Below are 21519 nucleotides of genomic sequence, written 5' to 3'. Positions count from 1 at the left end.
TTAATTAGATATGGTACATTAATTTAATGGATATCTCTTACTGATTACTCTCAGGGCTTATATCCTTCGGTGCGGTATCCTTGAGTAGCAGTGAGAAGAGTAGAAACTTGTGAACTGAATCTGTTTTTCAAATGGCTAAGTTTGACACAAACATTTCATTTTTTTCTATTCCAAGTAGTAAGCTTACCGATGAAATAATTTCGATGTCTAACACATGCACACCTAATTAAGAAAAATTTCCAATTAGTAACACTATCTTAATAGAATTATCCCAGTTTATTTTAAGACATTCATTTCTGTTGATTTTTGTGCTGGAAAACTGGGCGTGAGCTACAAATGTTAAAAACTGTTTTTTTATAGGTTATTTTATCTGATGCTAGTGCTCCTGGTGAAGGGGAACATAAAATCATGGATTACATTAGAAGACAAAGAGGTAAAATTCACTTATAAATATTTGATTATAGGTTCCATTTTAAAAAAGACAAGCCATTGTATAGAAAATATTTGGTAAAATGTGATATTCCTATAGTATAAAATGTATTTACTTAAATATAATATATATTTCCCTTCTCTCTAGCCCAGCCTAACCACGACCCAAACACTCATCATTGCTTATGTGGAGCAGATGGTAAGTTTCTTCTTTGGGATCTGAGTCTCTTGGATTAAACCATAGCAAGTGGATGGGTTGGTGTGTAGTAATGGATTATTTGTGGTTGCCTGGAAATTCTAAAATGCCTTGCTTATTTTATGTGTGAGGGGGAACTAGTATAGAGTTGTTGTTCAATCTGTGATTAACATTCACCTATCTTGAATTTTTGTTGTTGTTGTTACATTTTTTTCAACTTTTTAATATGGCCACACATATCTTTAAAATGGAATGTTTCCAAGTGTTGACTCCTGAGTGGTAGTTAGATTCTAGGCCCACATTTCTGTAGGAGATCTTGTTGGCCTCTAGGAAGTTTTAGGCTTTTTGGCTTTGCTGCCTCTGTGTGCTCATTTGGGCTTTTCTTTGCGTTGGTGTCTTGGGTTATGATAATGTCTTGCCTTTGGTTACGGGGTAAGGGTCTTCTAGAGCGCTCACTGTTTGCTTTTGCTGTTTTGTTGTTGTTGATTGATAGCTGATCTCATTATGCTCGGCCTTGCTACACATGAGCCCAACTTTACCATTATCAGAGAAGAATTCAAACCAAACAAACCCAAACCCTGTGGTCTTTGTAATCAGTTTGGACATGAGGTCAAAGACTGTGAAGGTTTGCCGAGAGAAAAGAAGGGAAAGGTAAGAACTTCGAGATGGTAGTAGCCTCATTTAAAATTTCTTAATTTTATCTTTTATTGTGATAAAATATTGATATATGTCAATACAACAGAAAATACACCTTTTTAACCACGTTTAAATGTACAGTGCGATGGCATTAAGTATATTTAGGTTGCCTCATTTTAAAAATGGATAAAGAGAAGACAGTGGTTGATTAGATTTTTACCTACTTGCTCCGTTACCCCTCATAGAGGTGTATCTTTCAAAGCTCTTTAAAGTAAACACAAATTCACAACCACGCATGAACTCATCCTTTCTACTCCCCACTTTCCTAACACAGCTTATATCTACATGAGGCTGAGGTCATATAGGTAATAATGCCCATTGCACTTGATTTGTTTGTAGAAGTTATTTGTCTCAAATGGTTATTCTTCTTAAAAGGAACTATAAATCAGGTATGTTAAACTTCTTGGTATTTTTTTTAACGGCATATGTATTTTATTTTATTTATTTAGTTTTTAAAAAAAATTATTTATTTATTTTATTTATTTAGTTTTTGGCTGTGTCGGGTCTTAGTTGTGGCACACGGGATTTTTCTGTTGCGGCGCGGGCTCTTCGTTGCAGCACTTGGGCTTCTCTGTAGTTGTGGCGTGTGGGCTCTGTGGTTTGCAGCATGCAGGCTTTCTAATTGAGGCGCGCGGGCTCAGTTGCCCTGCGGCATGTGGGATCTTAGTTTCCCGCCCAGGGATTGAACCCGCGTCCCCTGCATTGGGAGGCAGATTCTTTACCACTGGACCACCAGGGAAGTCCCCTTGGTACTTACTTCTAAGTTACTCCTGGTTTCTACATATTCTGGGTTCCCTTGATTATATCCATTCTCCTTTAAAGGGGTTTCTGTTTTAAGAATATGGTACCTCTTTAAAAGACATGTTGAGTGAAAAAAGCAGGTAAGAAGTATACGTATTCACAGAGAAGGATGAGGCATATACATTAAAATGTTAATATTGGTTGGGTGGAGGTCAAGGTTTGGCAAACTGCAGCTCTCCAGATTTGACGTATGAGCTAAGAGGGTTTTTTTCGGTTTTTCAAGAGTTGTAAAAACAAAACAAAACATGAAAGAATATGCACCAGAGACCATATACGTCCCGCTCCCCAGGCTAAAATATTTAGTGTCTGGCCTTTCGCAAAAAACGTTGGCCAATCCCTGGTCTAGGTCTGATTGAGGTTATGGGTAATTTTTATTTTTAAAATGGTTTGGTGAGTTCTTTTTTATTTAATACTTGTAATATTGAAGTGGGTCTTGCTTTAGAAAAAGCCATAATGTTTGTGTGGGTGGAGAAAATTCCAGGGTTCAGAGTTAGATGTGTTGAGTCTTCATCCCCTTTCTTGCAGCACGATGAACTGGCAGACAGTCTTCCTTGTGCAGAAGGAGAGTTTATCTTCCTTCGTCTCAGTGTTCTTCGTGAGGTATGTAGCAGTGACCCTTGGCATCGGTCCGCTAAACCAGGGTGCCTTTTCATGGCTTTAATGGCAACGTTCCTTCTTGGTTGCAGTATTTGGAAAGAGAGCTCACCATGGCCAGCCTGCCGTTCACATTTGATGTTGAGAGGAGCATTGATGACTGGGTCTTCATGTGCTTCTTTGTGGGAAATGACTTCCTTCCTCACCTGCCGTCCTTAGAGATTAGGTATGTGTGTTTGTGTCGGTCTTCAAACTGTTGTTTTAGCCTTCTTGCCTTTACAGTGCACGCTGGTCCTAATGCATAATGTTTGTTTCCTGGTGGCAGGGAAGGTGCAATTGACCGTTTGGTTAACATATACAAAAATGTGGTACACAAAACTGGGGTAAGTTCACTCTTGAATAATTTCAAAACAGAAGTATTTGCTTTTATAAGAAGATCATTTTACATGTATTTTATCACTTACAGGGTTACCTTACAGAAAGTGGTTATGTCAATCTGCAGAGAGTACAGATGATCATGTTAGCAGTTGGTGAAGTTGAGGATAGCATTTTTAAAAAGAGAAAGGATGATGAGGTAAAGTGTTTCTATTGCAGTAGCTAAATTGCTCCTGTCTCTAATAGGCTGTGATGATCCTGTGATTGTCCTTTTAACCTCTTTGAGTGCGCTGTTAAATCATTGTAGTGTATCAAACACCAATGTAATCACGAGTGGTCAGTGCTTTGATGATTTTATAAAGGCTGTGATGCTTGCTGTGTGGAACTATGTACTGCACCCTGTGTGAGTTGCATTGTAATTTCTTCTTTATTAATCTTAATTAAGGTATAAATCCAAACACTTGTCTAATCAATAGGACATGAAATGAGGGTTCCAAAGCTAGAAGAATGCTGGAATTGAACTAGTGTGTTTTATAGGCACTATTTATGCTCTGGACCTAAGAACTCTGTACTCTGGTGGCAGAGTATAGGGGGTCTGGGTGGGATTACATCAGTCAAGGCAGGTGGTTGCAGCTCTGTGTAAGAAATGTAGACACAAAAAAAGGAAAAGTCACAAAGCACTCGGGAATTAGTTAACCTGTGATAGGGTGAGTGCTTAGGTGAGAAGTCCAGGTTTCTGGCTGGGGTAGTTGGGAGTTCGCTGGTGCCATGCACCAAGGTAGCAAGCCCCAGGGGTAGAGCAGGATGGGGTGGGGATAAGGTAGAAGTGAGTTTCATTTTGGAAGTACTGAGTTTGAGGGGCCACAGGACACCTGAGAGGAGAAAAGTCCATGAACCGATTAGATGGATATACGTGGTCATAAGTCATAAGTCTTTTGAAAGGAGATTTGAGAACCATTGGCATGTGGGAGATACCTCCCATCATGAGTGTGAACTTGATGTCCCTGGAAGCTCATATAGAGTGAAAGTGCCTCCATCAGGAACCTTGAGGAGTGTGGACGTTTAAGGAGAAGGCGGGGCCAGGGGAGGAGGTCCCTAGAGAGAGGAGAAGCCGTCGGTGCTGCCTGAGGTGTCAGAGCGGGATGGACAGGCCCCTAGTCTTCAGCCAGGGCTTGAGATGCCCTCGGGAGCTGAGGGCTGGAGGGGCAGCAGCCTGGAGGCCGAGTGGGCTGGAGGATGACGGGGGTGGGGGCGGGGGGGTAGTCGCCAGGGAGGCCAGCAGCGGGTGAAATGAGCAGAGAGAACGTGGAGGAAATCCCTTAGAGACTGATTTTCTAAAAGTCATATGGCTCTTGTGAGCAAATAGCAACATAGTATCACTGCCTTGCTTCACGATTTCCTAACAGATTAAAACATGTCATTGTCTCTGACAAGATTTTATGTTTTCTTCAATTTTGTGTACTGTAGCTAGTGGCCTCTTCTTTAGAACTTTGGGCACCATTTTGTGTAACAGTGAGTGGACTGTAGGCATTCTTTCACAGCCTTTGGTATTTGATAATCTTCACATGTAAAATTCAAATAACTAACTTTGGGATATCAAATATCTACCAGAACAGCTGTTTTTAACTAAGTCTTCAACAATTACAGTGGCTCCACTTGAACTGCTGCCATTTTGCTTAAGAAATAAACTATATATACTGTGTACTACTTGGTATAAAAATCGCATGTTAGACAAGTCCTTTTATGTGGCTTTAGCAGACTCTCTACTACTAAATATTGATGGTATTTGGCATTAGAATGGGATGTATAGGATTTGATAGATTGCAAAGTGCTTCAGATTTAAGTATGTCATGTGGTTTCCAGCTGGCCTGGCAGAGAGGGCATTTTACAGCTTTGGATCTTTTTTGGTGTCCTTGACATCATATGATATCTGTTAGCATGGTTGGGCATTGGGGAAATTAATGAACCCTCGGAAATTCAATATAAAAGTATCTGGCTCACTTGGTGGGGAAGTATCTGGGAAATTCAGTATAAAAGTATCTAGGGAAGTGTGTCCACGGCTTTTGACAGATTTCCAAAGGAATTCATAGCACACAAAAAGATTAAAGGTCAGTAAGGTCCATCCAGGTGGACCTGTTCTGCTTACGTAGCCACCTCCCTTAAAAAATAGCAAAATAGATAGTAGAATAGGAATACATCAATATTTGTTATTAAAATTGAACAGTTAGGTCAGAAATGTATAGTTTTTATTTAATGAGTTTTGATGTTTGCCTTTCATCTTGCAAATGTTCATTTATTCAGCAAATATTTCTTGTTTACCGTGTGCCAGGTAGTATTCTGAGTGCTACTGATACAACAAAAAATGAAACAAAAAAGCAGACGAAATTTCTGACCTCATGGAGCTAACATTCTTCTGGGGGAAATGGACAATCAAGACAAAAACGAAGTGTAGTGTGCAGGGTGTTAGAGAGTGCTAAGTGCCATGAAGGAAACTAAAGCAGGGGAGGAAGTGTCTGGGGGGGTTGCAACCCTAGAAAAGGTGGCTGGAGAAGGCCTCACTGACGGATGGCTCTGAGGAAAGACCTGAAGGATGTGAGGGAGTGAGCCATGCAGATGTGTGCGGAAAGAGCATTTCAGACAGAGAAGAGCCCGTGCGAAGGCTCTAGGGCAGGAGCATACACAGGATGTTGAGCACAGCGAGGAGCCAGGAGCCACTGTGGTGGGAGCAGAGGAGGCAAAGGGAAGTGAGCAGGAGAAGAGGTCAGAAAGACGGTGGATCCGGTAGAGCCCTCTAGGTCATTAACAGGACTTCAGCTTTCAGTCTGCATCATTTAAGCATAAAAGTGACAAAGATCTGACACGTACTGTAAAGCCATCACTCTAGCTGCTGTATGGAGGTAAAGGCAGAAGCAGCGAGCCCAGTTAAGAGGCTCCTTTGCAATAATCCAGGGGAGCCAGCATGGTGGCAGTGAAGGTGAGAATAGGTGGCTGGATTCTGAGTGTGTGTTGAAGCAGGAACCAATGGGGGATGAAATCCTAGGTGTGAGAGAAGGAAAGGTGTCAAGAATGACTCTAAGGCATTTTTTCTGAGCAGATGAAAGACGGTCTGGTCTGAGCAGCTGTGATGAGACGACTGGGAGGTGCAGGGCTGGGGGTGGGGTTCTGTTTTGGACACATCAAGCTTGAGATGTGCGGGTGGGGGTGTTGAGTTGGGAGAGGCTCTGGCTGGAGAGTCATGAGATGAGAGGATTCCTTCTGTGAGCGCAGGGAAGTGGGGAGGTCCAAGTATCGGGCCTGGAGGGGCGCCAGCGTTACAGGGACAGTGTGGGGGCTGGGGGGCTGTTGAGTGAAGGCAGCAGCAGGAGTGAAGGAACCAGGTGAGTGTGGTGTCCTGGCAGCCCAGTGCAGAGGGCACCATTCCAGAAGGAGGAGTCGTGGACAGATAAGAGACGTTTCCTTAACGACAGGGGCAAAGCTTCATCAGAGAAGTGGGTGGTGTTCACGTCTTAGGAGGTTTTCAGGAGTAGGTCACCATGTATCCAGCATTCAGCCCCTCCTGCAGAAAGCACAAAGCTCACATCTCGTTAGGTGTCCTCTTGCGGGTGGCAGTACTCCTTGGAGGGGTGGAAGTGCTGCGAGTAGGGTGACAGTCAGTATAGTACCTGCCGTGGTCACCTGAGCTGTTGTTTCAGTGCCTGGACACTCAACAGAAATGCAGGCGTGGGAGGAGTGCTTTCTGGGGAAAGGGGGCCTTTGAATGGCTCATTTGGTGGGGAGCAAGGTCAACCCTAAATCCTGTCTAGTTGAAACCATGGCTACATTTTGAAAATGAGAGGAGGGAAGAATCAAGGCAGACTGGACACTTTCCTGTGAATTAAACTGGCCCAGAATAAGCAGTATAGACATCTGAATTTTCTTCCTTCTTTCGTTAGGTCGACTTGTTGCAATCTTGGTGGGTAGTGTTTGCATAGAGCCCCGCTGCTCTCTTTACCCACTTGTGCCACACATGTGACAGGGTTAGAAACTGTCCAGCCCTTTTTAGGTAATAGAGGCCCATTATTAAATTGTCGTGTTGATTTTTTTTAAATTGTCATCTTGATTATTAACTATCTTCAGCTACAACTTAAAGAATTGTTTTCTTACTTACGTGTATCTTCTCCATTATTGGCAGCCTGTTCACTCCAGGGAAAAACCAAGGGTCCTTGTCATGACTCTTGCATTCTTTCCTGAAATGATGTGTTAAAAACTACCTGAAAAAAAAATTGAGGAACATTTTAAATTGTATCTAAACTCAATTTAGAATGCTCTCTATCCATCTGCAGTTCTGATAAGCAGCACTTTGAACATACAGTCCATTGCCTGGTTTAATTATGTACCTAGGTTTCTGGGGTCTTCCTTTAAAACTTTAATTGTCTCCCGAATCATTCCTGGTAATGTTTAACTCTTACATTTTTGTGTAATTATTTGACAGAATATGTGGATTTTATACTTTTAGGACAGTTTTAGAAGACGACAGAAAGAAAAAAGAAAGAGAATGAAGGTGAGTTTTAGCTAATATCATAAGACTGGCAATGGTATCAGTTTACGATTTGGGAGGAAGATGTTCATTACAATAGCTGTTTATTCCTTACCGGCTGGGAGTTGGTTAAGGACGTGGCGCCCACCCAGCTGCCTTCCTACCTGGTATTGATTTTAAAGAAGTCCTTTCTAAGCTCTCTGGAGTCTGAAGGGAAACACTTGATGGGCAGGAGGGGGCAGGTTGCATTTAGCTGTTTAAGAGTTTTTTTTTACAATAGTCAGATAATGTTTTTGTAATAAAAGCAGTCAACCCTTTGTTTCCCCTTACAAGTCACTATACTCTGTCTATATCTTTGTCAGGTTAATCTTTCTAGAACAAGATACCCGTAGCTTTGTTGTTTCTCTGCTCGGAAATCACCAGTGACTCCTTAGTCCCCTCAGAATCCAGTTCTCTCTCAGTCTGCCTTGCAGAGCGCACCGTGGTCTGGTTGAATTCTGGCCGCCAGCTCTTCCCCTGCTGTCCTCTAAATACACCATGTCGCTCCTGACCCATAGCCTTGCCCCCCTTTGGCTCCTCCAGAAGGTCCCTACTTCCAGCCCCGCACACCTTGCCTTCTCCACGGCCTCCCTTGCTGCCTCTGCTTGTGGTCCAGGTTGAGCAGTCCTTTCCTTTATCTCTGGTGAATCTTGTCTTCCTTCCTGGGTTTTAAATTCATGGAGTTGAGGGACTGCCTCTTATTATCATATTTTATTGGATTTGAGCAATTTCAGGAACCTAGAAGGGAGAAGAGTAATTTATTGTTGCAGGTAGTTGCCAACCACTTAGATTGGGAGGAGCATATTTGGTTTCTACTTTATTTTTTTTCCTTTTTTTAAATTAATTTTAAAAAATTGAGGTATTTTTGATGTATAATATTATATAATCAGGTGATTAGAGTATATTATATACAGTATAGTATATATAATACTGATTCACAGTTTTTAAAGGTTATATTCTATTTACAGTTACTATAAAATACTGGCCATATTCCCTGTGTTGTACAGTATATCCTTGTAGCTTATTTATTTTATATATAATAGTTTGTACCATATATTATTATTTCCTTTCAGTCAATATCTGTTTCTAAAACATCTGTTTTATCAGTCAGCCACAACCGTCACCTAGTATAGCTATGGTCATAGCTGTAATTAATTGGCAATAAAGAGTTAAATTCTAGCAAGGTGAAGGGTAAATAAAAGCTGTATTTCCTGAGTAGAAATCAAACTCTTGACTTATTTTTTTTTTTTACCATTAAGGTAAATGTTATAGTTATTTATTATTGGTTATTTTTATTTGCCTAAAATTATGTCTTCAATGTGTTCAGAAATTGTGAGTAAACGTAGTAGAACAGCCTAATGAGACTTGAATAGTTCCACAGGGAGGAACTGCAAGTGACGGGCATTTTCAAACTCTACGTGTATATACCAGAACAGTGAATTATATGTACTTTTAGAGCAGAGTTACTATTACAAACTGTTGTTTACAGGGTAAGTTACCATTATATCAAAGTGTAGACAACCCTGTAATGTTAACAGAAATCCATTTCGTCTTTTAAGTGCTTACAGTGGGGACTCTTTCTATTGCCCTCTTTTCTTCCTGTCATCTAACTGTGTTGTGATTAAATTTTAATTTCTACATTCATTTATTTCCATGTATGTTAGAGAGATCAACCTTCTTTCTCTCCTGGTGGAATATTAACCCCTCATGCCCTTGGTTCAAGAAACTCACCAGGATCTCAAGTAGCCCATAATCCGAGACAAGCAGCCTATGAAATGAGGATGCAGAATAACTCTGTAAGTGACTCACTTTTATGTAGCTTTGGAGGGTGGTGACTTACCAGATGCCCCTGTAGTTGTGTGTGAATTTGATCATTTAGCCTGGGGTTGTTTTGTTTTATAGTTTTTCTCAATTTCTTTTGCCTTGAGAGATATTTTTAATTCTATTAAATTATCTATCAATATGAAAATATCTAAATGATGTGAAAGGAAAGAAAATGCATGTAAATACAGATGGCTAAGTGGCTGCAGTGTCTCTGTAATGCACATGGGCCACAGTGCTTCCCTCTTCCCCCAAAGGTACAGTGGTGATGGTGCTAGAAGCATGAGGGGACATCCAAATGTCTCACGTCTCTGGCGTGAGAGACGAGGGAGGGTTTTGCTGCCTGATTTCCCCTTTCCTTCCAGGGATCAGTTATGGGCATTTTGCAGAATGGTATTCCTCAGTCTGTTAAATACAGGTACTCCTTACTGCCTAAGCTTCACTCTCCAGCTCAGTCATAGAATAGATCCGAGTATGTGTTTTAAGGTAGCTCTCACTACCGAACTCAGAATGGATTTGCCTCATGGTATCCCTCCTTATTTGAACTTTGTAATCCAAGCTGTGTGAGCGGATCATTTCAGCCAGCAAGGCTTTACTCTGTGCATTAGCTTCCTGTTGTATTGACAAAAGACCAAGAGCTCAGAGCACGTGGCAAGACAGCAAGCAGGGGTGAGGGAACAGACCATGAACTAACGCACACATACAGCAGATAAAGCTATTGCTTATTTCAGGCTAGTAGACATGAGAGAGAGAGAGTTTTGTAAAGGGAGAAAAGATACTATGTAAACTTTTACTATGATAGATGCAAGGAAATTGCATAAGTTTGGATATTTAAGTTTTATTTTTCTATTAGTTATCCTATTGATGATAAAATCCCTTATTATAGGGCAATCCTATACGTGGAATTTTTGCCATATCAAGAGACTGATTGAATTTATATTCCCATAAATTCACAATTAGAAGTTTTAGGACCTTAGATTTGGAATTTGAGAAATGAGGTTTTGCATCTCCCAAGAGAAGAAGACTGCCTCTCTGTTGTGTTTTTTTTGTTCTGTTTGATTTTTGTTTTCTTTTTCTTTTTTCAATTTTTATTTTATACTGGAGTATAGTTGATTAACAGTGTTCTGGGACTTCCCTGGTGGCACCAGGGAAGAGTCCGCCTACCAATGCAGGGGACACAGGTTTGAGCCCTGGTCCGGGAAGATCCCATATGCTGCAGAGCAACTAAGCCCGTGCGCCGCAACGGCTGAGCCTGTGCTCTAGAGCCCCTGAGCCACAACTACGGAGCCCACTGCTGCAACTACTGAAGCCCGCGCACCTAGAGCCCGTGCTCCACAACAAGAGAAGCCACCGCAATGAGAAGCCCGCGCACCGCAACAAAGAGTGGCCCCCGCTCGACGCAACCAGAGAAAACCCGCATGCAGCAACGAATACCCAATGCAGCCAAAATAAATTAATTAAAAAACAAAAAACAAAACAAAACAAAAAAACCAGTGTTCTGTTAGTTTCAGGTGTACAGCAAAATGATTCACTTGTATATAGTTGGCCAAAAAGTTCCTTTGGTTTTTAAGTAAAAATAAAAGCACATTTTAAATTTTCACCAAGAACTTTATTGAGCAATGTATTCACCGTTTTGTTCCACTACCTTCTGCTATTTTTCAGGCAACTTTATAATTCCATTTTTCCCAAAACTTTTTATCTTTTTGAGCAAAGAACTGTTCTAGGTGCCTTTTACAGCCTTCCGGGGAATTGAAATTTTTTCCATTAAGAGAATTTTATAAAGACCAAAATAAATGGAAATCCACAGGTGCAATGTCTGGTGAAGAGAGCGGATGACTCAGAACTTCCCAGCCAGGTTGTAATAGTTTTTGCCTGGTCATCAAAGAAACATGCGGTCTTGCGTTATCCTGATGGAAGATTATGCGTTTTCTGTCTGTTTTCCGGACGCTTTTCATCGAGTGCTGCTTTCATTTGGTCTAATGGGGAGCAGTATATGTTGGAATTAATCGTTTGATTTTCCGGAAGGAGCTCATAATAGAGGACTCCCTTCCAATCCCACCACATACACAACATCACCTTCTTTGGATGAAGACTGGCCTTTGTTGTGGTTGGTGGTGGTTCATTTCACTTGCGCCACAATCTCTTCTGTTCCACATTATTGTACAGAGTCCACTTTTCATTGCCCATCACGATCTGTTTTAAAAACGGAACGTTTTCCTCACGTTTCAGTAGAGAATCACATGTGGAAATACAGTCAAGAAGGTTTTTTCACTTAAATTTATGTGGAACCCCAACATCAAAGTGATTCACATAACCAAGCTGGTACAAATGATTTTCAGTGCTTTATTTGGATATTTTGAGTATGTCGGCTATCTCCCGTGTGGTATAACAGTGATTGTTCTCAGTTAATGTCTCGATTTGTTTGCTAACAACTTCAGCTGGTCTACCCGACCGTGAAGCATCGTCCAGTGAGAAATCTCCAGCACGAAACTTCGCGAACCACTTTTGACACATTCGATCAGTCACGGCACCTTCTCCATACACTGCACAAATCTTTTTTTGCGTTTCAGTTGCGTTTTTACCTTTCTTGAAATAATAAAGCGTAATATGCCAAAAATACTGCTTTTTTCTTCCATCTTCAATATTAAAATGGCTACACAAAAATTCACCGATCTTGATGTTTTTTTTAAATACACACTGATGTGACAGCTGTCACAATACAATCTAAGAAAATTGTTTCGGAATTCCCTGGTGGTCCAGTGGTTAAGAATCTGGTTGCCAGTGCACGGGACACGGGTTCGATCCCTGGTCCAGGAAGATCCCACATGCTGCGGGGCAGCTAAGCCTGTGCACCACAACTACTGATCCCACGCTCTAGAGCCCACAAGGTGCAACTACTGAGCTCACGTGCCACAACTATTGAAGACCACACGCTCTGGGGCCCACGTGCTGCAACTACTGAAGCCCGCGTGCCTGGAGCCTGTGCTCCACAACAAGAGAAGCCACTGCAATGAGAAGCCCACGCACCGCAAAGAAGAGTAGCCCCCCCCCCCCCCGCTCACCTCAACTAGAGAAAGCTGCGTGCAGCAACAAAGACCCAACGTAGCCAAAAAAAAAAGAAAAGAAAATTGTTTCAAATGAAGTTAAAGACAACTAAGCGCTACTAGAGCCATCTTATTGGGAAAAGACCAACAAACGTTTTGGCCAAACCTATACATGTACATGTATCTATTCTTTTTGATTTTTGTTTTCTTATACAGAGTGAGATGTGGAGGGTCAGTGAAAGGGATTGCAGTGAGACACTTTGAGTAGGACAGAAAAAGCTGATGTCCACCATTTAAGATCATAGTGACTACAGTCCCCACAGGGTGGAACTGAAAGTGACTGGCATTCTCAAACACCATACTGATAATAGAATGCTTTTTTCTTAATGTCAGGGAGGCAGTAGGTTTAAACTTTGTCACCTGTGATTGCCCTGAGAAGGATTGCAATATTACAGTCAGGCTCCACAGAACCAGACCCACTGTTGATTAGTAACGTCTCCCATGGGAGTGAGAGTGGGAAGGTTGGTGTTTACGTTGCTTATTTGATCCTGTATTAATTCCTCTTGACACATTTATTTCTTTTGGAGTCTTTGCAAAGAGGGATTTTCATCTAGAATGTTCTGAATTTAAAGTAATCATGAAGCCATATTACCAGTTCATTTAAAGGTGGCCTTTAAAGTTATGGATTTTTGCTCTTTTGGCGTGTTTTTGTTTATTTTTGCTTATTGATTTTTTGAGCTGTTTGGGCATGTTAGGCTGCAGTACTTGACCAGTGTCTGCTGATGGTCAACATTGTCAGTGTTTTATCAGATGGCTTCTGTTTCTTCATAAATATGTGTTTTTAATTTTTGCATTCTGAAGTATGGTTTCATTGTATCTGCAGCCATTCTCAATTTAACAGAATATGATTACAAAGCAGCTTTTAAAAAAAAATTTTTTTATGACTTGTTATGAATCTGGTATGTTTCGGAAGGAATCCTTTTGTTGGTAGAGGGAGAGGAGAAAAGAGCAGTGGGGGGTGGTTAGCATTAAAGAGCAGACACCCGCCTTTCGTGGTTTCCTTGAAGATACATTACTTTTGTTATCTAAAGATGGAATTTATATTTTGTCAGTTTGGGAAAGTTTGCTTTTTACCCAACTTCCTCTCATAATTTAATCCAAATGGATTAGTGTGGGGTTTAAAAATAAAAGTGATGACTTAGTGAGTCAGGTGTGCTATTGATCTGTCACATGTGGTGTTTCATTTAATCCCGGCAGTAATCTGTGAAGATGAGAACAGTAGCATCCCCAGTTCAGGTTGAGGCTGACAGGTTGAATAAATTGCCCAAGGCCATGCACCGAGAAAGGCTGGTTTGGTATTTCAAACTCAGGTCTGTCTGACTGAAAATACCCATCTCATTTTCTCAGTGCAACAGTGCCTTCCTGGATTTATTTTTTTACTGGGTTTTGTGAGGGGTTTTGGACAGTATTGGCCATACAGTATCATGGGTAAAATTGATACTATACATTTTTAAAAGGAAAGTGTTATAAGCTCTATGTGAAATATAATTTTGCTTTGTTGTAACAAACTTTCTTAGCCTGTGGTATGAACTACCTTTATGCTAATTATAGTATCAACAAAATAGCCTCCTGAGCTCTCAATTTAAAAAATTCAGTTTACTCAAAATATCTAATATATTGTGAATAATAGAATAAAACCTCTACTATGAAAACCTTTTTTGCCACTTATGTTTTTGGTCATTTAACATAAAACGAAAGTTGCAGAAGACTTTAATTTTTTAGTTAAAATTAAAATACTGTAGGGTGTGCCTATCTTCATTGAGTTAAGTACAAAGGGAAGAGATAATACTGAATTTAAAGTGGTATCCAAGTCTTTGAAATACTAATAAGATGTGCATTTTTCTAAGATGACCAATAGATTTTTATTTGTACATTGAATTTTAAAATAGTGTATGTAAAATAATTTACAGTTATCTGGCAGAGTCTTATTACTAAACTCTTGCTTTCCAGAGTGGTTATACTAGGTTGAACACATACCATTTAACTTCATTTTCACCAGCTTGGCTATTTTATGTATTATTAATTTATATATTTATCTTTTTCCCCCTTTACCGTTTTGCTGTTTGATTGGTGGAAAGTGATCGTGAATTCATAAGATCAGCGAATCACCAAAGAAAAAAAATATTTAAGTATTAATTTTTAAAATTTATAAAATTAAATTGTTCTTTTTTCTTCTGAAGCAGTTTTTACCCTAAGAATGTTCAGATTCTTTTGAGTTTAAGCATAGGAAGCTTGGTACCATATTACTCTTTTTTGGGGAAGTGCAGTAGTCCAAGATCAGTCTTTGTGCTTTCAAAATACGTTTACCAATATCTATTTTAACAGCCTTAAAAAATGTATTACCGTGAAGCATGGTGGTAGTAGCAGTTGGATGTAACTTCTTATGTGAAATGAATAATTAAGTCCTTCCTCTCTAATGTCATAATTGTCTGCAGAGTCCTTCAGTGTCTCCTAATGCGAGTTTCACTTCTGATGGCTCCCCATCTCCGAGAGGAGGAATTAAGCGAAAAGCGGAAGACAGTGACAGTGAACCTGAGCCAGAGGATAACGTCAGGTGAAGCCTTTTTTTTTTTTTTTAAAGAAATTCACGTTCTTTTATTTATTTTTATTTATTTATGACTGTGTTGAGTCTTCGTTTCTGTGCGAGGGCTTTCTCTAGTTGCGGCAAGTGGGGACCACTCTTCATCGCGGTGCGCGGGCCTCTCACCATCGCGGCCTCTCTTGTTGCGGAGCACAGGCTCCAGACGCGCAGGCTCAGTAATTGTGGCTCACGGGCCCAGTTGCTCCGTGGCATGTGGGATCCTCCCAGACCAGGGCTGGAACCCGTGTCCCCTGCATTGGCAGGCAGGTTCTCAACCACTGCGCCACCAGGGAAGCCCGAAGCCATTTTTTGGTAGCACTTTGTTAGCAAATTGCTGAAATAGAGGCGGTCTAATTAATGCTATTAGCTCAGAGCAACAGTGCCTTCAGATGCTTGCCTGTGATCTTTTTATCCACCAGTAATTAATGTGGAGGGTTAGAATAGTCAGTAAATTCCAGTGAGATATGTAAGCTATAGCTGTTAAACCTAAGTACCTAGATTAGTATGCCAAGTTTTCGTCCTCCAAGCCACTTTTCCCCCTGAGAGCAGGCGCTAGATGGGCTAAGCATGAGGTGTTTAGCTCTGACTATGTGATCTGAAGGTCACTATGTGGAGATTACATTTTCAAGCTGCTTAACCCAGAAAGTTCAGTTACACTTGGATACTTGATAGAGTTTGCTTTAATCTTCTTAGTTGAAAAGTTTCTTCCTCAAGATGAAATATGTAGAACTTATTTGGTTAAGAAATAAATATGTATATTTTTAAAAACCACAGACTTGTATATGCATAGTTATATTTCATGACAGAGAAGTTTCCCTGTAGCTGTATACTTATCATTTATTTTATTTTTTAAAAATAAATAAATTTATTTATTTATTTATTTTTGGCCGCGTTGGGTCTTCGTTGCTGCACGCGGGCTTTCTCTAGTTGCGGTGAGCGGGGGCCCCTCTTCGTTGCGATGTGCAGGCTTCTCATTGTGGTGGCTTCTCTTTGTTGCAGAGCACGGACTCTAGGCCCGTGGGCTTCAGTAGTTGTGGCACACGGGCTTCAGTAGTTGTGGCTCGCGGGCTCTAGAGCTCAGGCTCAGTAGTTGTGGCGCGCGGGCTTAGTTGCTCCATGGCATGTGGGATCTTCCCGGACCAGGGCTCGAACCCGAGTCCCCTGCATTGGCAGGCGGATTCTTAACCACTGTGCCACCAGGGAAGTCCCATACTTAACATTTATAATAGGAAACTTTGATTCTTTAATTTGTCCAGAAGTTGGAGATCATCATATAATAAGATTAACAGCCTCTCCTGTGATTAAATCTAGGTTTGAATCCTGGGCTCGAAGTCCAAAAGGCCAACGGCCTTAATAAATGTAACTCATTAAGAATTTAGCAAAAATGATATAGTTCAAAGTTAAGCAAACAATGGTGGTCCATATCTCGTGCTTCTTATATAGGATGTGGATGGTGTGTTTATAATTAGAAATGTTCTTTGATGTTAGGTTCTAATATCTGTGATGACTGGTCATCGAACGTTTACCTGACCTGAGTTTTTATCCTATGCTTCTATAACAATGGATTTCCTCTTAGAGTGTCTTTTGTTTTACTATGAGGTCATCATGATCAATACTAGCTTAATAGTAAACTTGATTTATTTAGTACTTTATTATTCAATTCAGGTGCTGGGGATAATCGAGGTAGAAATGCTTGTCAAGAAATGCTTGGCATTCTTAGCATTTATTTTGTTCATATTTTCTGTAAAATGGTGATAATCCACATTATGGATAGAGGATAGTTCTCCTGATTGATTTCTGTGAATCCTTTGTGTATGCGGGAAATTAAAATTGGTAATGTGTGCGGGTTTCCCCCGAAAGTGGAGGGGGCCTATGAAACCTTTCAGAGCCGAAATGGCGTAAAGAGGCAGTTACCATAGGTCACATCTTGCTGCACAAAATAAATGGAGATAAAGCCCAGATGCTCACAGACACAGCTCACAGCTCTGGCGGCAGATGCTAAGGCGCTGAGTGTGATTCCTGGGGAAGGGGCTGGCGGGGCCACTCTTGCTCCTGGGGTGCACGCTGAAAACAAACGTGCTAAACGAGATTCCCACTTTCTGCCTTTTTTTTTTTTAAGCGAAATCTCTGCATTTCTTTCGATTAGAGAAAACAGGTATTAATGGGGGTCTTTTGTAAAAGCAAAGTGGTGTAAAGTGAACTTTTGAAAAGCAGGACATACCTGTATTCTGAAACATGACTGCAGTTAATTTGTAAGATCTGGCACATGGTAGAAAATGGCCTTACTGTAGAATCATCTTGATGTTCTTGATCTGTCCTGATTAAAAAAAAAATTTTTTGGCTTCTTTGTGTTCCTTCAAGAAAATGTTTTAAACTCTCGGAGAATGAGAAATGAGTACTTTGTGGTTCTTCACGTTGTATTTTCAGTGATTAATGATAACTTAGTGAATTAATTGACCTGCTTCTAAGTTTTACCAGAACATACATACATACGTGTGTACATGTGCATGCGTGTCCTTCTCTTCAACTCTTAGCTCAAAGAGGCCCAAGCATAGGGAGAGTAGGTTAGGTATACACATGATTTCTGCCTGGTTTCTAGATTATTCTTTTATAAATCACTTTTTACCTTTAAAAGAATTACCCATGCAAATCTTTTTTTTTTAAGGCGTTTAATTGACTTTCTCTGTATAGTTTAAATATATTTTAACAAACTGAGGAACTTGAACTATATAAAAATATCTACAGCAAATTTTAAAGTGTAGTTTTAGGGACTTCCCTGGTGGCGCAGTGGTTAAGAATCCGCCTGCCAATGCAGGGGACATAGGTTCGATCCCTGGTTTGGGAAGATCCCACATGCCACGGAGCAGCTAAGCCTGTGCACCACAACTACTGAGCCTGCGCTTTAGAGCCCATGAGCCACAACTACTGAGCCCACGTGCCACAACTACTGAAGCCTGCGAGCTCTAGAGCCTGTGCTCCGCAACAAGAGAAGCCACTGCAGTGAGAAGCTCACGCACTGCAACGAAGAGTAGCCCCCACTCGCCGCAACTAGAGAAAGCTTGCGCGCGGCACCGAAGACCCAGTGCAGCCAAAAAGTTAATTTAAAAAAAGAAATGTAGTTTTAGCATTATTCCACAATCAAAAAAGCATGTAAAACAGTATGAAAATTTGAGCAAACAAGTGTACTGTATCTACTTTATTAGCATAAGTGATTATTCTTTTTTTTAAATGTAGTTTTATAATGATCTTACTGGAATCAGTGTTTGAGTTTTTGATGTTTAACTATCTTTAAGTTGGTAATAAATCCTGTGAAAGTGGACTTTTTAGAAATAGTTAAATGAAACCGTGTTTCTTAGCATTACTGTTTATTAACTCATTTACATTTCACCTGGACATTAAATATAAATTGATTTGGTGATAAACAGGTAGACAGTTACCATATTAATTCAGCATACACTGGCTTTGCCTGGTTTGTAGGTTATGGGAAGCTGGTTGGAAACAGCGGTACTACAAGAACAAATTTGATGTTGACGCAGCTGATGAGAAATTCCGACGTAAAGTTGTGCAGTCTTACGTTGAAGGACTCTGCTGGGTTCTTCGATATTATTACCAGGTACAAAGAGAATATTTTCCTCTAAACCTCTAGTTAGTCATTTTAGGAACATAATTTCTATAATAATATGTATTATTGAGCTGTATTCTGAGATTAAACCTAGACTTTTTTTTAAGCTTCCTATTTAGAAATTCATTACTTTGAATAATATTTGTTTCTAAAGCTCCTTAGGTGTTAATATATAAGCAAAGCTATTTTTTTGTTGTGTCAAAAGATTTCAACACCAGGGAGTATGGTTGAGTATACTTTGTCTTTCAAATGACTAAAGTGTAGTGTTTTTTTAATTGGAATAAAAAATAACTGAGGAACTAATAGATAGTCACTAAATGACTGAACAAAGGACAAAGCCTGGAAAATACTAGTAAGAATTTGAAAGCAATTTGAATGATACCATTTCCTCTGTATAACGTAGTGATGTTACTTGAAGTGCTTTCTAATTGGAGTCATCTGTATCTGACTTAAAGCCTTTGATAATTGGGATGTCAGATTGATGAGAGGTTAGGTAGACATGGGAATTGTAACACAGATAGTTAATATCTGGTTTTGTGCTCGGAGAGTGAAGCAAGTTCAGTTTGTTGTGTGATCTGAAATTAGTAAGTAGAAAGTAATTTAATGTGCTGAGTATCAACTATAGAATATTTTAATTTCATGTTTTACTCCTACCAAGATTTTAATTCACCAGGCACAGAGTCAAAACACATATCAGGAAGACTTCTTTTTTTCTATGAGTATAACTTGTTTCCGTTTTGATGGGCTTACTTAAATATTTTTATAATAAAGAGAAAGTTTTCACTGAAAATATAGGGAATAGTAAGATGAAGCTTTTGCCTGTTTTACTCTCAATCACAGTGATGTCCCTTCCTCACCTGTAGGCTCAGTAAGTGTCAGCTGCAGCTGCTCTTCATTTTATTTGATGATGGCAGCTCTAGAGTTGAAAGAAATGCCACCAAACACATTATAAGGATAAAAACCTTCACCAAATTGTGTTTGTGGATATAAAGTTTGGTATTAACTACTGATTATTAAAGGTGTTTTGCAGTATTTTTTAAATCAAAGGGCCATTGATACGAAGTAAGAAGTTCAGATTTAATCAAAATAACTTAGGACTCATGGAAAAACTTAATGCATGGAATATATACTAGAAATCGTGTTTTATAAATAGAATATATAGGTTAATAGCCTAGTTTTTATTTGTTTTTTTCTGTGTATATCATTAACATAGATTTTTGGGTTTGCTGTTTTTAATGATTCCAGGGTTGTGCGTCCTGGAAGTGGTATTATCCATTCCATTATGCACCGTTCGCTTCAGACTTTGAAGGTATTGCAGATATGGCTTCTGATTTTGAGAAGGGTACCAAACCGGTAAGCTTAACTATTTAGAGCAATAAAATTTATAGAATTTTGGCTTAGATAAAAATTGTGTGTTGTATGTTAAAGTTTTTTTTTTTCTTTTTTACAGTTTAAACCACTGGAACAACTTATGGGGGTTTTTCCAGCTGCAAGTGGTAACTTTCTACCTCCATCGTGGCGGAAGCTCATGAGTGATCCCGTGAGTCTTTTAGTATTTTGAGTGTGTTGGTAACTGGGTTTTTGTCGTACATTTTACCAACATTAGCCACAATTTGTTTTGCATCTCATGGCTAAGAGAGCGAAGTGCAGAAAAAAAGTAAAAGTATTTGAGTTCCGTATATTTTTCACCACTTTATTTTTTTTCTGCTTTCCTTGGCCATCAGGACCCAACTTAGTACAAAAAAAATCATTTGTGTTTGGGAGAAATTCTTAGAACAGTTTTTTTATTCTCAGCCTACCTGTAAGCCATTATTTTTGGTTGTTCCAGCCTTTGTGGTGGCTGCTAGAGCTAAGGCTGGCCCGCTTGAAATCCCCTCCCAGCTGGTTTTGTGGGCGAGGAGTGAGACCCAACTGGGAGGTGGGGTTGTCAGTAAGCTCTTCACTCTACACTGGGTCCACAGCTGTCTGCTTTAAAATTCCTCTATAATAATGCCTTTTTTTTCATCTTTTAAAATGTAATTGTTAATTTTGTTTCACTAGACCTGCAATTTAAAGAATACCATTTTTAAAAGGAAAGGACGCTCATTTTCTTATCAAGCATGATAACATGATCAAATGTTATATCAAATTCTTTGTAACAGAAATATGTGACTTCACTTTTTGAATCTTTACTTGTCTTCCTGGTATAGGATTCTAGTATAATTGACTTCTACCCGGAAGATTTTGCTGTTGATTTGAATGGGAAGAAGTATGCATGGCAAGGTAAAATTAAGACATTATTCCTTTTCGTTAAAATAATTTTCTCTTGGTAAAACTGTGCACAAACATGATTTATGGGATGAAAGAATTTCTATATTTTGCCAGCCAAACTGGGATTAGCAATGATTGATATTCTAATAGTCACACTATGGTAAACAATAAATGGGTTGAAATACATTAATCATATTTTTTATCTCCTTTGTGATTAATTAATGGGACTTGGGACTTGCTCCTTTCAGTCACTGACGCCTTGTGAGGTTGCTGAGCAATGTAGAAACATGAGAGCGTCCATGTGGAGATTTACTTACACTCTGTGGAAACTTTTGAAAAATGTATTAGAAATTTAGTTTACATACTTAACATTAATCATACTTAAAGTTTATTTCTTATTTATCTGTACATTATTTTCTCATTCCATTCTGTTCACAGACTTTGTAGAAAGAATGGCAATAAAAATTAGTACTAAATGTAAGGTGATATTTCCCA

At 39.6% G+C, this 21519-nt stretch overlaps 1 protein-coding gene across 3 annotated transcripts in view; it reads left to right on the top strand.

The window, feature by feature from the left end:
- Positions 1-21519, top strand: part of XRN2 (5'-3' exoribonuclease 2) — a 77722-nt gene that overhangs the window by 20887 nt on the left and 35316 nt on the right. For 2 of the 3 annotated variants that reach the window (XM_068524596.1, XM_068524594.1), the window contains exons 7-20: positions 361-433; positions 578-628; positions 1119-1276; positions 2648-2722; positions 2809-2942; positions 3042-3099; positions 3183-3290; positions 7587-7631; positions 9311-9442; positions 15007-15125; positions 18630-18765; positions 20020-20127; positions 20225-20314; positions 20964-21036. In XM_068524596.1, the coding sequence (XP_068380697.1) occupies positions 361-433; positions 578-628; positions 1119-1276; positions 2648-2722; positions 2809-2942; positions 3042-3099; positions 3183-3290; positions 7587-7631; positions 9311-9442; positions 15007-15125; positions 18630-18765; positions 20020-20127; positions 20225-20314; positions 20964-21036 (1360 nt within the window). The remainder of the gene's footprint in view (positions 1-360; positions 434-577; positions 629-1118; positions 1277-2647; positions 2723-2808; positions 2943-3041; positions 3100-3182; positions 3291-7586; positions 7632-9310; positions 9443-15006; positions 15126-18629; positions 18766-20019; positions 20128-20224; positions 20315-20963; positions 21037-21519) is intronic. The other variant, XM_068524595.1, reaches the window with a different exon arrangement.

The sequence above is a fragment of the Eschrichtius robustus genome, chromosome 16, assembly GCF_028021215.1.
Source record: "Eschrichtius robustus isolate mEscRob2 chromosome 16, mEscRob2.pri, whole genome shotgun sequence".
Lineage (NCBI taxonomy): Eukaryota > Metazoa > Chordata > Mammalia > Artiodactyla > Eschrichtiidae > Eschrichtius > Eschrichtius robustus.
The sequence above is the reverse complement of the archived record's forward strand: the minus strand, read 5'-3'. Positions and strand labels throughout refer to the sequence as shown.